The sequence below is a fragment of the Vicugna pacos genome, chromosome 13, assembly GCF_048564905.1.
Source record: "Vicugna pacos chromosome 13, VicPac4, whole genome shotgun sequence".
Classification (NCBI taxonomy): domain Eukaryota; kingdom Metazoa; phylum Chordata; class Mammalia; order Artiodactyla; family Camelidae; genus Vicugna; species Vicugna pacos.
The window spans coordinates 63,660,915-63,676,189 of NC_132999.1; the positions used below are offsets into that span (position 1 = coordinate 63,660,915).

General features: G+C 60.2%; 1 protein-coding gene across 6 annotated transcripts in view; it reads left to right on the top strand.

Annotated features, from left to right (window-relative positions):
• ACOT7 (acyl-CoA thioesterase 7) overlaps positions 1-14,163 on the top strand; it is a 94,465-nt gene extending 80,302 nt beyond the window's left edge. For all 6 annotated transcript variants that reach the window (XM_072975516.1, XM_072975517.1, XM_072975520.1 and 3 more), the window contains exon 9: positions 13,757-14,163. In XM_072975516.1, coding sequence (XP_072831617.1) covers positions 13,757-13,855 — 99 coding nt within the window. In that variant the 3' untranslated portion in view covers positions 13,856-14,163. The remainder of the gene's footprint in view (positions 1-13,756) is intronic.
• The last annotated feature ends 1,112 nt before the right edge of the window (positions 14,164-15,275 follow it).

Here is a 15,275-nt window from a genome sequence, read left to right on the forward strand (position 1 = left end):
GACGTGCCTGTCACCGCCGCCCCTTGCCGCCGTACGAACCCTGGCCCTGCCACCTGGTGACCAGGCCTGTTGGTGTGGGGGTCCCATCAGCCTCGGCCTCTCCCTCCCGATGTCTCCAGCCCCACAGCCCCCAGCCTCGGGTCTGTCGTGAGAGTTCCTGGGCCCAGTGCCGCCTCCCTGGGGCCCACCTCCCCCTTGCTCCTGCCCCCATCTCTCACCCCAGCCCCAGGCAGGGCCCCCTCCCCTCCGACAACACTCCTGACAGAGCCCCCCTGGGCCTGCCGCACCTGAGCATGAGGACCGGGACGCTCGTCCTGCAGGCCCCCCTCGCCCCGCTGCCAGGCGCCTCAGCAGGATGGCTTCCACCCCCTCAGCGATGCATGTCCGTGCCCCTGATCTCTGCAGACGGACCTGACCTTCTCTGACCTTGACCTTCACAACCATGTGTCTCTGGGTCTTGGACTGCTTCTTCGCAGAACCCTTCCTGCCCATCTTGGCCCCAGATGCAGGCTTGCCCTCGTTTTCTCCCAGACCCTTGTCCCATCTCTCTCCATATGGCCAGTGTCCCTCGGGGACACCGGTCAGCGTGACTGCTCCCAGCATCTCCATCCTGGACACTGAATTCCCACCACACACGCACGAATCCTTGACCTCTCTCCTCCCTGCCTCCCGCCCTCCCTGGCCTCCAGCCTCTAGCAGGGTGGCCAGATCCAAGGACAGTCTCCCTCTTTATCTCACTGGCCTCTCCCTGGCTTTGGCACAACTCGCTGAGCCTCGGTGAAGCCTGTGCTCCCTCTACAGTGTCCACACAGCCACGCTGGGGTCCTCTGAGCATGAGGCTCTGATGGACCCTGACCTGTATCCTTCCCTTCCTGGGGGGCTGGGCCCAGGCCCGGTGCCTCATCTGTTTACTCCCACATCAACTGCCCCCTCTGCTTCTCTCCACAGGGTCTTAGCAGGCATTTCAAACACAATTTATTCTGAATTAAACTTGTAGTCTCCAGCCACTCCCCAACCCCTGCAAAAATCCCACTCCTCCTGGTGTGTTTCCTCTCCTGTTGAGTCTAGGAACCTGGCTGGCTCCTCTCTCCTGCTCAGCCCTGCGCTGCACGCCCGCCTCCCTTCCTGCTGCCCTTGCTCTGATGCTGCCCTGCGTCCAGGCAGGTTTGTTAGAACAGGATTCTCCCTCTCCTGCCTAAACTGCTTAGCAGCTCCTCGATGGCACAGGGTCCAGCCAAGCAGGCCGCCTCTGTTCCTCAAATCCCAAACTCAGTCCTGCCTTAGGGCCTTTGCACTTGCCGTTCCTCTGCCTGGACACCTTCCCTCAGATTGTCGATGAGCCAGCTCCTTCCACTGTTGCCCAGATGTTTCCTCTTTGATGGCCTTCCCTTGCCTCTCTAGACAAAGCCTTACCACCCAGTGGCTCTTTCCTATTGCCATGCTGGCTTTTGGCACTCGGCACCATCTGAGATTGCCCAGCGAGCATGCACGTCTGTTTAGTGTTTGTCCCTGAACCCAGGGTGTGACCCCAGAATTCCTGATGCAGAAAATGTTGTGAGTGATTTACACGCTTGCCCGCTGCTCCAGCCACATCTCTCTACCCTGCCGGACAGCTGGAGGGATAAAGGCATGAAGACCCCATGCCGCCCTCCCCTTGCCTGGGGACAGGCTCACACCAGGGAACAGGTGTCACTGCCTGGTTCTAGTCGATGCCCTGACTGTACTAGTTGTGTGACCTCGGGCACATATTTCCTGTGCGCCTCAGTTTCCTCATCTGTACAATGGTGCCGGTTCTAGTATGTGACCCAGAGGGTGGGTGAAGATTCCACAAGCTCGTTTATATCAATGGCTCCATTATCGCCTGCTGCTGCTCACTGTTCTTGCCCAGAGTCCTCCTCGCTAGAGCCCCCGCCCTGCTAGAAGGAGAGAGACTGAGAACCAATAGGGACAACAGAGGATGTTAGATGGTGGCAAATGCCGTGAAGGAAAAAGCAGGAGGCGGGAGGTCAGCACGTGCTGAGAGCAGTTGCAGCTGAAATAGATTCCTTCCAGAGAGGGCCGCAGTCAAGTCGGGCCAAGTTGGTGGGAGAGAGAGGAGAGGAACCAGGAACTCAGAGGGCTGGGGGCCGAGTTGGCCACTTGTTCCAGGAGAGGAGGGGCAGTGACACCCCCGAGACCACCCAGCAGCTAGAGGGCCAGCCTGGCCCCGAGACCCAGGACTGTCCGGGTGGCTGAGGGAGGTTGGGGCCTGCAGGACTCCCCAGATGCTCATAAGGCCCAGGATGGCTGAGGAGTTGGGACCATCTTTACTTTGGAAAGGCTCCTACAGAGCAAATGCAAGTGGACAGGGTGTTCGGCAAGGTGTGCGGTACAGCCTTGGCTTGATAGAAGGCCCCCTCCACCCTGCATACACCCCAGGACTCAGCCCTCTGGGGAGCCCCATGCTGCAGCCCTGCTGGAGGGTCCGCAGTCTGTGGGCACGGGGAGGAGGGCCTGGCGCTCCAGGGTCCAGGCTCCCACAGAGAGCAGCCTGTGGTCAAGGAGCCCTTCGTGGGGGAGCCCGAGACCGTCTGAGAGCTGGGAGGCAGTCTGGGGGCCGGGCCGCTCTGTGTACCCGGGAGGCTACTGGTGCCCTTTCCAGAAACCTCGGCCCTAGGGCTGGGGGTATTGGTATAGAAGGAGCTGGCAGGGGTGGTGGAGAGTCACCTGCTGGAATGAAGGGGATGGTGACTGAATTCCCAGATTTGAAGGGCCAGTGGTTGGTGATGGCCACATCTTCTGCCGGCTGGCTTCACGTCAATCCAGGCTATTTCTTGCTAATTTAAGATGGTCTTTGACACTTCACTGAGGTGACCTGGGGGCCACCGATGCGGATGAAAACAGCCTCGGCGGGGAGAGGGGTCGACTCCCCAGAGAGGGTTTTCAGCTCAGCCTGGCCCCCGCGACGCTCACAGAGGAAACACCAACAGGCAGTGTCGTCTGCCTCTCTGCCCGCGTGTGCTCCGAGAGGCCTGGGTGCGTGGCCCGCCGTGGGGGCTCAGCCCTGCCCAACCCCACTGTCAGCACTTCATCCTCTAGTCTATTTTTAGCTCCCATCCTCAGGGCCTGGCTGACACCGAAGGCAGCGTGGCTGTTTGGAGTTTTTCTTGATGAATATTTTATGCTGGGGAAGGCCTGCTGCACCGCGTCCGGCAGCTGCCGGCACTTTCCAGGCTAATTATTAGAGGAGGCAAGGGCGGGGCGTGGAATCTGCAGGCCCAGGCCCGGCCGGCCGGCCTGCCCACCTCTAAAGGCCTCTCTGAGACTGTGCGCTCTGACCTCGGGGCTGGGGGACAGGCCCACACCACTGACCAGAGCTGGAGAGGTCCTCGTGCACAAGGACATGGAGACCATCAAGCTGGCTCCCTAGGACCCGGCTCCAGTTTGGCCCCAGTACCTCCTGGGGTGGCTTTTCCCAGCCCAGGTGTGGGAGGCCCATTCATCCTCCAGACTCTTGAGACCCAGACGGGCTCTGTGTTGAAGTGGGAGCAAGCCAGTCCTGGGCGCAACGTCGGCCTCCTTTCCTGGTTCAGACGTGGGTGCTGCAGTTGCCGAGGGCCTGGAAGACCCACATGAGGCCAGAGTGGCCGGCGTTTGGTGAGAGGAAGGTGGGGGGAGGTCATGTTGCCCTCAACAAGGGAAAAGCCTGGAACCATCCCAGGCACTTGGTCGATGTGGGTTTGGAGAGAGCACTTCCACTCAGCTGCTCCTGGGGGTCATGTGGGAAAAGAATGTTTTTCCCAGGAAGCTGAGTGGAACAGTCTTTGCAAAGCGGGTTTCCATGGCTCCCAGAAAGCCCACATCGTGGAGTGAGCCTGTGACACGGGGGTCTTGGCCGCTGCTTGTAGCCCCTCACCTCCTGGTTTACCAGGGACAGCTGGCACTCAGGGGACAGGGGCCTCTACCCCAGGGCCTCCATCGTCAGACCGAAATGATAAGCTGGGACTAACGCAGGAGGCAGTGAGGAAATCGGGGAGGCAGCCATCCTTCCCTCTCCTTTAGATCGAGGCTCTCTCGTGGCCCGTGGGGTTCCACCAAGTAAAATGCGTGCTTCTGCACTTCATTGGCTATAAAATGCTTCCACTGGGAACATCACCACACCTGGAATTCAGGGCACCCTCGGGGGCCAGTCTCCTGAGCACGCACTCCCGAGGCCCGGGTGCCCGCTGAGGCCATTCCCTGTCTCCTGGGAGGGGCCAGCGGAGTGAGTGTCCTGGGTGCCCGCAGGGACAACAGTCTGGCCCCGGGGTAGCTGAGCGTTCACTGGGTGTCAGGACGGATTGTCTGCACCCACAGACAGGCCACTGTGACGGAGATGGGAAGTGGCTCGTCCAAAGTCAGATGCCGACTCTGGTCTGAGGATCTAGAGCAGATGGAGCCCCTTGGCCGTGGCCAGCGCCTTCCTGTCTCTGAGTCTCAGTTTCCCCACAGTTGTTCTCTGCGGTCTCTCTCTGGGCTGTCTCTGTGATCCAACCCGAGGGCTCCTAGCTCCTTTGCACTGAAGAGGAAGCACACGGGCCAGGCTTCCAGCAGCGGTCAGCTCCTCGCTCCCTGGGACTCAAGCCTGGAGATGAGGGACTGTGGGTCCTCCCAAGGGTTGGTTCCTTGAGACGAAGCATCAGCAGGACCACCTCCCCCGATCATGGCCAAGCCTGCTCTTCACAGCCCAACGTGGCATACTTCCCACCCCCGGGATAAAGGGAAGAGGGTCCCCATGTGGAGCTTGTGGGCTGGGGCCCCAGGCAGCCCCATGACTTGGGGAGACGCCTCTGTCCCAGACACTCATGTGCTGGAATGATTTGCAGTTGCTCCCTAATTTAAGAAACGTAGGTGTACTGGGGACTGGTGGGACTGATACGTACGTTCCTGGAGCGCCTGGGAGACACATCACTGAGGGAAGCTGTGCCCTCCTGCTCCCTCTTCCTGCTGCCAGTCCACAGGAGTGCGTCAGGGACTAGAACATTCAGGAAGCTTCGGGACCCAGTGTTCTGCTCTCTCCTTTGGCTTTGGATGCTTAGTAGGGAGTCATAATAGAAAAATGCCAGAACCTTGAAGTTGTTCCTTTCCCCTGAATGGGTGGTGTTTGGGAACTTCTAGTGGTCTGTGGGTCCCATCTGCCCGGGAACCAGGGCTGTGGGTCCCACAGGGGGCGTGGACGAGAGGGTGTGGCCTCCCACGAGCCCGGCTCTCCCCTCCACTCTGCCGTGAGCCCAGACTCGTCCTCTGACCAACTTAACCTGTCCGGTGAGCACTTGTCTTTTGGTGACCCACTGTCCCTGACGGCCCTGGGCTGGCCTCTTGGCTGAAACGGCAGTGCTCTGGAGAACACTCAGTCCACGTTCAACAGCCAGCTCTCCAAAAGGGGCCCAACGCACAGGACTCACTTTTCCTCCTTAAAATGCCCGCAGGTTCTGTGCATGGAGTACCAGCTTCTTGGTGCTTGGGCACTGTGTCTCCAAATCCAGGTGACCCCAAGCTGTTTTGATTTCTATAGGATGTGAAAACCTGAGGCAGGCTCTCGGCACTGTTAGGCCTGACCCCACACAATGCCGGGAACACGGCTGCAGGAAAGGCCCATGGGCAGAGGGCCCAGCCGGAGCTGGGACATCCCAGACCCCGTGGCCACCTTGGAAGGTGAATTCAGGCTGGGGAGAGACCTGTGAAAGTTGTTGGGTCCAGACGGGGGTCAGGGCCACAGGACCCAAGAAGATTTTCCCTCAGGGTGAGTCGTGCCTGGCGTGTCCTGGGGCGGAACACAGGACCAACCCAGCACGTAAGAACCACGGCTTCTCGGCAGCCTCGCGCTTTCTCTGTGAGGTGGAGTGGAGCCCCCTGGCAAAGGCTCTCCAAGGCCAGGGACACTTCTGAACCCTGTGCTCCAGGTTGCAAGGAAGCAGCAGCCCCCGGACCCCCCCCCAGTGGTAGGAAGGCTGCAGAGGGCCTCCCCACACCCTGGCGCGTGCACAGGTTCAAGCACAGTGTGCGGCACTGCCAACAGGAGAGGAGCTGCTTCACCCGGGGGGTGATCCACCCCCAGCAGTGCTGGACAGCCTGGTCATGCCTCTGTTGCCGCTGCAGGACCCTGGCGAGCCCCTCAGTGGTCTGAGCCCTCTGGAGTCGGTCGAAGACAGATGATGCCTGAACGTGTAGTGTGTCCATCGGTATCGAATCTTTAACACAGAGACCACATCAATGCAGAGTTAAGCTTTCTTGCTTTGACCTTCATTGGTTTGCCATTCAGTCATTCAGCAAATGCTTCCCGAGTCCCTCCTGTGTCCCAGGCATGTGCTGGCCGCCGCCAGAGGGCAGGAGGGGCTCTGACACAGCAGGTACACGCAGGGCCAGAGGCTCGCCAGGAGAATGGAGCCCCTGGCCTGGGCCCAGCCATGGGAAGGGTTCAGCAAAAGGCAGTCAGGGTCCTGGGAACTGTTGTTGGGTGGGGACGCTATGTCAGCATTCTGGGTACAGGAGCCAGTGCTGCGAGCGGGGCCCGGGGGAGGGGCTACCAAGGCCCCGGGAGAGGACCGGGTCCTGACTCCTCTTTCCTATCAGGGACTGCCACCCTTCACTGTATTTCCCCAGGCTGCGCCCCAGCTCCCTGCCCCTTCCGCAGCCTCCTATCAGCCCTAATGCAGGGTAATTTCATGACCGCACACCAGGGCAGTTATCCTGGGGGCTGAGCTGGTGCTGCGGGGAGAGGGGAGCCCCTGGCACGGATGTTTATGACTCTGCATGGGGGACTCATTATTGGACACTTCTGGCCCCGAGCTCTGGAGGCTGCTGTGGGGAGACTGTGCGGGTACCCTGCAGGAGTTTGGTAGCCCTGGCCTGTAGCCACTGGGAGCTGGGCCCACGGGGAGCAGCTGCCCAGCTGCCTACCCCAGCCCCACCGAGGTCGGGGTCTGTGGGTTGAGCTGCACTTGGGGGACACAGCTGCTTGTGGGGCTGGTGGGTCCTGGACACCGAGCTCGTCCTTGCCTGGCCACGCACAGGGCCCCTCACCACACCATGCTGAGTGGCCCTAGTAATCAGAAGATGCCTTAATTGCCTGTGTGATGGTTCCAGGATCCCTCTCGGCTCCTGCTATGAAGACCGGAGAGGCTGCACTACGTGGCTTCCTAATTAAGAAGGTCCGTGTCCCTCAGGCTCTCAGGAAGTTGTTATATCACCGCTGGAAACGCTCCTCGCACCAAACTTTCATTAATTACAAAAAGGACAAGCTCTTGATTTTACTGAGGGTGGAACTTAGTCACTTACCCTCCCTGCCAAGTTCCAAATATGTGTTCTCGAAGCAGAGAAAATGCAAAATGGAAAACATTTGGTTCGCACTGTTAGGCTCTGGAAGCCACAGGCTTCCCCTGCAGTGGAAGGGAGCCCAGAAGACAGCACTGGCAGAAGCGCAAGAGGGAGGGGAAGGCGCATCCGAGGCCCCGCCGCCCGCGGGCGGGAGCCAGGGGGCGCCCTGAGCACAGAGGGACTGGGTCCCCAGGGTTGAGTGGGAGGTTCCAAAGTCCCAGCTGCCTTAAGATGACCCCCAGGGCTGCCTGTCCTCCTCCCAGGGCAGTGGCTGTGGATCAGCAGCCAGGAGCGCTCTTGGTCCCTGAGGCCGTGTGTGACGAAGGGAGTAGTTCGCTAGTGTGCGTGCATACACTCACACACACACACTGTAACTGCCATGCACGGGGCCCGCCGGCACTGGCACTGCGGGAAACACTTCATGTCACCTCCTGGTGGGAGAACCTGGCCCTGGGAAGGTAGGCCGCATCCCTGAGGCCACACAGCCAGGTCCCTGTGACCCTGTGTTCCTTGCCACCCCTCCACTGTCCCTCCCACCAGGCAGGTGTCTCCTGGGAAACCTGGGATCACCACTGCCCGCAGGCCCCTTTGCCTTCGCCTCTCCTTTTCCGTAGCCGCGGGGAGCCCACCCAACCGTGCTGTCAGGAGCCCTCCTCCCCGCCGACAGCTCCAGGCACTTGGAGGAAAATGCAGTTTCCCACAGAGGAGCTTTGTGCTCCCCCCTCACCCCCAACCCTCCATTAGAAACAGCAACAGCCAACAACTTATGTATTTATTTACTTCGCCGGATGGAGGGAGACGGGCTGTGAGGAGGCGGCAGCTGGGCCGTGGGTGGGGTTGTGTGCGGGGAGCCATCTGTCTCGTTCTGTCAGCTCCATGCCCAGCAGGGAAGTGGTGGCCCCTCTTAGTCACTTGGCTAGGAGGGCTGTTTATCGGAGCTCGCAGCCCTGGGGAGGCTGAATGCCTGCCAGTCAGCAGGGCAGGGACCTTGTTTCCATGGGGAGCAGATGCAGCCCTGCTCACCTCTGGTTCTGTCTCCTCCGGCGAGGGGAGGGGGGCAGCCAGGGCCTCAGTGTATGAACTCCTGCCCTGACTGGGCACCTTGCAGGGCAAGCAGGTGAGGAAGGCCATCAGCACTGAGCACTGCTCCCAGGGCTGGCCGGGCTCCACGGAGCCTGGAACAGGCAGCCCAGGCCGCCATCCCCAGAGACCAGCAGAGACACGAGCCCTCTGCTGGCTCCCTCCTCCCAGGCCTCACAAGGGCCTCGGCCTTGCCCTCCAGCCGGCCAGCTGCCTTCACATCCGTCACCAGCAGCATCAGCTCTGTCTGAGGACGGATCCTGGCTGATGAGCTGGCCGCAGAATATTAAACGTCGGAGACTCAGCACTGCAGCCGTGAGGCCCAGTGCTGGGCACCAGCTTCTCCCTCACTGAGCAGACGCTCTGCTTTGTTGTGGTTTGTACCTGAGCCTCAGCCTCTGCCCCTCCTCAGGTCACGCATTGACTGAACTAGTGAGGGAGGCATTCAGAGTCCTTGGCGCGTGCGTTCTGGAACATACATGGCCTGTTGGCTGCTGAGGGGTGGGAAGCTGCTGTCCTCTGGGGTAACTGTTGGAGGGCTGGGCCCTTTACAGCTGCACATCAGGGCCAGTGGGACGAGGGAAGGGCAGCGAGGGGCACGACCCCGCAAGTGGACGCCTGGCTCACCGCCCCCGACCCGGCCTGCTGAGGACCCAGCACTGCCTCCCCTGGCTCCCAGGTGCCGGCACTCCCATTCGGACACTCCCCCCTTCCCCCGCCGCCCTCCAGTCCCAAAGTTTATGACCAAGAGAGAGGACTCCTCGTGAGTGTGGGGGGAAAGCACGGGGGAGATGGCCCCAGTGTCTGACTCCCCCAAAGTGGGGCGGAAGGGCCGGCATTCTTGTCCATGTCTGTGGACTCTGGAGGACGCTCGGGCAGCCACGAGGTCCTGCCGGCCGCTCACAGGCAGACAGGAAGGCGCGCGCTTGTCTGCTCTTCTCCGCTGGCAGGACGCGCCTGGCTCCAAAGCTGGAGCAGAGGCTGCACCGGGAATGCACCCCTGCCCCTGGGCTTGTCCCCTCCTGGTCCTTTGTGCCTGGGGATGGGAGGAGGGGCCGAATTTCCTATAGCCGCATCTACTCTCTCCTGTCTTGTTGGTTTTTCTCTTTTCACTTAATTATAGAAAATATAAGCAAAAGTAAAGAAGAGAAAGAACCCTATGTATTAGCAACATGGGGCCAGTCTTGGTCATCTGCCCGTCCCCACCCAGGCTCTCCGGAAGCAAATCTCAGAAATCACATCATCGCCTCCAGGTATTTCAGTGTGTGTCTCCGAGAGACAAGGGCTCGCTGTCCTTTGTCGTTGGCTTATTTGTGGTTGGACTGGACTCTGGCCAGCGGGCCCTGGGCTGCGGGTGCCCTGCAGAGACCCCGCTGCAGGACCTGCGGCCCCGGACTCACGCTTATGCCAAGAACCCGGGCCTGCCAAGCCGAGAGTTAGGACGGACCCAGACAGCCACGCAGGCCACTCCCACCCCAGTGACAGGCCCACTGCCAGCTCACATGGGCCACCGTGTTGAGGCCTTCAGTTGGGGACGTGCCCACACGTGGGCGCTCCCCCTGCCCCTCACCCCCATGTGACAGGACATCTGGCCCTTGAGACTGCCTTGCTCCGGTCTCCTTTGTCTTTGGTCCAGGCCGTTGTCATTTTCTGGTGCTGCGTCGCCTGCCTATGTTGGGCGTGTCGGCCACTAGCCCATCGGCGCCTGAGGCAGGGTCCCCACACCTGGCGCCGCCGTGGGGGCAGTGCCCGGTTTAATTCAGTGAGCGGTCTCCTCTGCCCGCTGCCCCTCCTGGGCCCGATGTGGGCGGGGGCACTGCCGTGCTTACCCTTCCCCTTGACTTTCTGGAAACTCAGAGAGCACTCACGCTTCTGCGGTGGTTGTGACAGTCACGCTCCCTGCAGTTCCCCCATTTCACACGTACAATCCGGTGGGTTTGAGTGTATTCACGGAGGCATGCAGCCACCACCACAGTCAACTTTAGCACATTTCCAAAAGACTCAGGGCACCACTTAGCCGTCACCCCTCCCCCAGCCCCGGCCACCCCTGCTCTGCTCTCTGTTGAGCTGCCTGTTCTGGATGATCCACGTAACTGGACTCCCACATGGGGAGGGCCTTTGTGCCTGGCTTCTTTCTCTCTCCCTTGGTCCTTAATGACTGGTCTTGAACGGGGACAGCTAGGAGGACTTCTGTCCTCACAGCAACCCTGGGGGGCAGATATTGGCCCATTTTACAGAATAGGAATGTGGGTGAGTTGTGGGGCCCACGACTGGGAAGTGGTGAAGCCAGATTCAAGCCAGACTGATTCAACCCTAGAGGGGAGGCTGGGCTGGTTTCAGGGCAGATCGAAGAGGCCACTCTGGGAAGGACATGCAGGGTGCTGGAGGTCCCAAGATCGGGCAAAACTTGGCCAGTGTGGGTCCAGGCATCTTCCAGGGCTGTCAGCTGGCTTTGAGGGCACACGCCACAAGCTGACCGCAGGAGAGCGTGGGCAGAGCTTCCTGTCGGCCCCAAGATGGGAGTGGGGTTCCTGAAGAAAAGGAGTCCCTGGCCAAATCAGCATGGGACAGCCCAGGTTAAACACCATTAACTAGGTTTATTTTACTGCAAGATTGTCAGAACCTCAGTCTGTGTGCATCATGTATTGGGAGGGGCCAATTAGCATACAGGTTTCCAAACCTGTTTGGCCACAGACCATCAGGAAGCCTTCATCTCCCTTTTGGAGCTGGGGAAACAGAGGCCTAGGGAGGCAAGAGGCCACAGAGCTTTAGCTCCTGCTGCAGGTTTGCCCACAGTGGTGTTAACACAAATGAAACAGTGATGTGTGCCCTCGAGGGAAGGAACCCCAGTGCGTGATGTGGGTGGTCCCCAGGCTCCAGATGGCCGGACAGAGAGGTGGACGCAGAGGGTGGGGCTGCTCCCCTGGCATCTTCCTCAGCCCTAATGCCAGTGTTCCCCCCACCCCAGGCCCTGGCCTCACGTGGGCCACTCCTGCCTGACAACGGCTCCTGAGCTCTTGCCAGCAGCTCCAAGGGCCATTCGCCACCCTCCCTGTGTCCCCTCCCCACTCCCTGCAGCCCCGAGAGCACTTGGCTGGGGACCCAGGCATTAGGGGACTCAGTTTCTCTTCCGAATCCCACATCTGCTTTCCAAGAACACGGATGGGCTGGAGAAACAGGAAGGCCCCTCACGTGGGGCAGAGCCTGGCTCTGGTGGGCCCTGCAGAGGGCCTGGGAGCGGTCCCCTCTCGGACCTGCTGCCTTGCCCAGGCCACGCTCACACTCTCTTGCTCTCGAGAAATGTTGTTCTTTCTACGTCTCTTGCCTTTCTTCCCCCTGCTCACCCCCCAAGATAGAAGCTCCACCAGCTAGAAGGAGGGCCTGCTCTGGAACACCACGCTGAGGGTTTTGAAAGCTGAGAGGAACCTTGGAATGTGGTCCAGCTCCCCCTACTTCTCCAGCTCTCCTCTCAGCCAACCCCACCAGGCCCTGACTCCCCGTGTCCCAGCTCTGGGACCCCACAGGCACTGCCCCGATGGGGTCCTCTGTGGATCGGCAGGAAGCCCAGCTGCAGCCCCTCCTCCCCCTGAGGAAGGGCCAGCCACGAGATTTGAGCTGCACACAGATGGGAGCCGCAGGTCTCCCCAGCTGTGCCAAGCAAGGTCCATGGGGTGGGGGAGAGCCTCCACTGTCTAGCCTGGTGGCCTTGACCTTGCGTTCTTGGCCGGTTGGCTGTCCCCCATTTGAAACAGGGATGGAGATGGAGAAGGGGCAGGGGTCTGTTATTCAAAGTGCTACTCAAAGTGGCTAGAAATGGGTCTCAGCCCCCGACCCCCAGGCCTCCTGGGTCAGAATCTGCATTCACAAGATCCCCAAGTGATTCGTGTGTACATAAACGCTGCAGAAGCCCTGATCTAGCACATTCTGCCTGGGCGCCTGCAGAAGCCTTTGGCTGGGCCCTGCAGGATGTGGCCTTGTCTTTGTGGGGTGCCTTCAGCACCGGGGCTGGGCCTTGAGGGGTCTTGCCCCTGTAGAACCGCCTGCTGAGATGGAGAACATTTCATTTTCCCTGGGCTGTTTCAGGTCAAACTGCATAGCCTCAAATTTCGTTTTTCAAAAAGGCAGCCAGAGATGAAACCAGGGCAGGCCTTCAGCAGAGTGTCTTGGAAAAGCCACCATTTTCCACGTGTGCCCAAAGACTCCAGCAGTAACCCAAGCCCCTGTCTCTCTAAGGCGCACGACCCTAGTTCTTTAAACACCCCAATGTTTCATTGGCTCCAAGCCGTGAGGTTTTGACAGTTTGCATCTGGTGACATTTAGAGACCAACTTCTGAGAAGGCTGCGGGGAGGGGGGTGTTTGCTAGAACCTGACATTCTGTCTTCTGGTTGGTTGTTCTCTTTTGCCAATACACTGTCTGTAAAACACTTGGGCCTAAAAATAGCTGCGGGGTTTGGTGTCATTGTGGATGAAGGGCAACTGCCCCATTTCTTTGGCTTTCAGACACCCTCAAACTGTCGCAAGGAAATGTCGTCCCAGAGGACTTAGCACAACTCTTTAAGTCCGAATGCCTGGCCCTGGCGCTGAAGGAGAACTTTGCGGTGGGACAGACGGTGGCCTTGGGAAGTGACCGCCTGATGCTGCTGCAGTCATTTCTTCCCCGGGCCACCACTTAGAGGCCAGGCCAGGCCACTCTCAAGAGTGAAGGGTGGGGGACACTATTCACCATCACGCCATGTCGGCAGGCACGAACCAGGACTGTCCTGGGCGAGACCCGGCCGTGGGCCAAATCCCGCTGCTTGCTTGGCTCTGCCCCGAGTGTGGGAACCAGGCTTCTTAACTTGCTGAGAGGAAGGAAGCAACAGAGAAGGGCGAGGAGGGCTCCAGGGCCACTTCCTAGGCTTCTGTGCTGTCCAGGGCTTGCCGCCCACAAAGTGGTTACTGCTGCACTTGGCACAGTGAAGTGGCCTCTTCGAGGTCACACAGTCAGCACGGTATCTGTCCCCGCTTCCCTTCAGGGCAAAGGCCATGAGCAGGGAGCAGGGCAAACCTGGGGCCCCCTTTTCCTTCCCTTGTTCGGCTCTGCTTCAGGCCTCCCCTCCTGTATTTCATTATCAACTGCCTTTTCAGCTGAAGTTCATGACCAGAGAAGCACTGGGCTCAGAATTCTGCCTGCCGCGGAGGGTGACGTGGGTGCCCATGAAGCCGGCCTCCCTACAGGGAGGGATGCTGTCTGGAAGATGGGGCCTGGGGCAGGGTTCTCTGTGTCCTGGGGCAGTGCCCAGGCCCGGCCTACAGCCCCAGCATCTCTAACCTGCCTGTTTCTCTGTGTGTGGCCCACAGCCCGAGACTGAGGACGAGAAGAAGCGCTTTGAAGAAGGCAAAGGGCGATACCTTCAAATGAAGGCGAAAAGGCAGGGCCAGGCGGAGCCACAGGCCTAGACAGCCCCTCCTGCCGCCAGAGCCTGGAGCAGCCCCCAGCGTCTGATCGTTTAGAAGTTCCCCCTTGGCCAAACACCCAGTTCACGTTGACAGCTGATGTCGTGTGAAGTATTTGTCTTGCAGTGTTAACCTGTACTCTCTCCTGAAAACCTGTACACCAAAGCTTTATTTATATCATTCCAGTGTAAATGCTACAGTGTTGTCCCGACGCCCCAAGGCATTCCCTGGAAATCCTAGGGAACCACCTGGGCGCACTGTCAGGTGTGTGAAGAATCCAGCATCACTAATAAAGCTACTGTTTGGCTGGACCCTGGTCCTGGGTGGTTTGTCTTGGGGGACTGCTCCCTACCTGGGCCTGGGATGTGGGGGCTAGGGGCCCCCACGGGGCCCCCCACCTTCCTGGGGGCCACCCTCCCACCCCTGCCCCTCGGGGTGCCTGTACCTCGTGCACCCAGAACCCCAGGCACCACAGCACCCACTCGTGTTGGCCCCTTCTCCCCATCCCAGCCCCAAACCCCCGCCGGGGCCCTGGTCCCATGTCCTGGCCCCATGTCCTGGCTCTGAGGCCCCACCCAGTGCCCCACGTGCTGTCGGGCTGGTGCAGGATGTCAGCTCAGAGCCTGCGTGGCCTTCCTGTGGTGGGGGTCTGGGGTGCTTGTGAGGACTCAGGGAGTGAGGGGCAGAGAGCTGAACTTAACCTGGCCCGGAGCACAGCCTGGTGCGTGAGAAAACCCTGCCCCAGGCCCAGCCTCTTCTCAGTAGAGGCCTTGGCCCTTGGGAGCAAGAGGCAGGGATTCTGTTGGATGAAGCCTTCCCAGCTGGTGTCAGGGCCTCTGTGCCTGACCTGGGAGCCCCAGCCACTCGGGCAGGGGGTTATTGGGAAGCCTTGTGGGGTAGGGGGCTGAGGGGCTGTGTGTGCATGTGGTCCTGCAGCCTCAGGGCAGATAAGCTGCCAAGGCAGGGGCCAGCCCCCCACACCCACCCATGGTTGAGACCTCTCCACCAAGCACTCCCAGTGGTAACGCCTGGGAGAACGGTCCTGACTCGGGTTCATCTCCAAAGCCTGGAGATGAGACTGGTCGCCAACAGCTGCAGCTGCACACAGGCTCCCTCGGGCCCAAGAGAGAACTCAGCTCCAGATGTGCAGAAACCCCCGCCAAGACCTTCAGAATCCATCTTGGGCCCCAGTCCCGGCTGACGGGGTTATTTCCTGCCTGGGAGCCAGGGGAGGGAACACGCTCACCACAGGAGGCCACAGCAACCCTACCCTGTCCCTTGGCCCCCTGGAGGCTGCCTCAGCCTCCCCAGCTCCACCCATACCCTGTGCCAACTTACTGAAGGTAGAGTGGTGGCCTGGGGGAGTGATAGGGAGGCCTGCCCTGCAGGGCAAGCAGAGCGCCCAGCCCAGGCCAGCCAAACC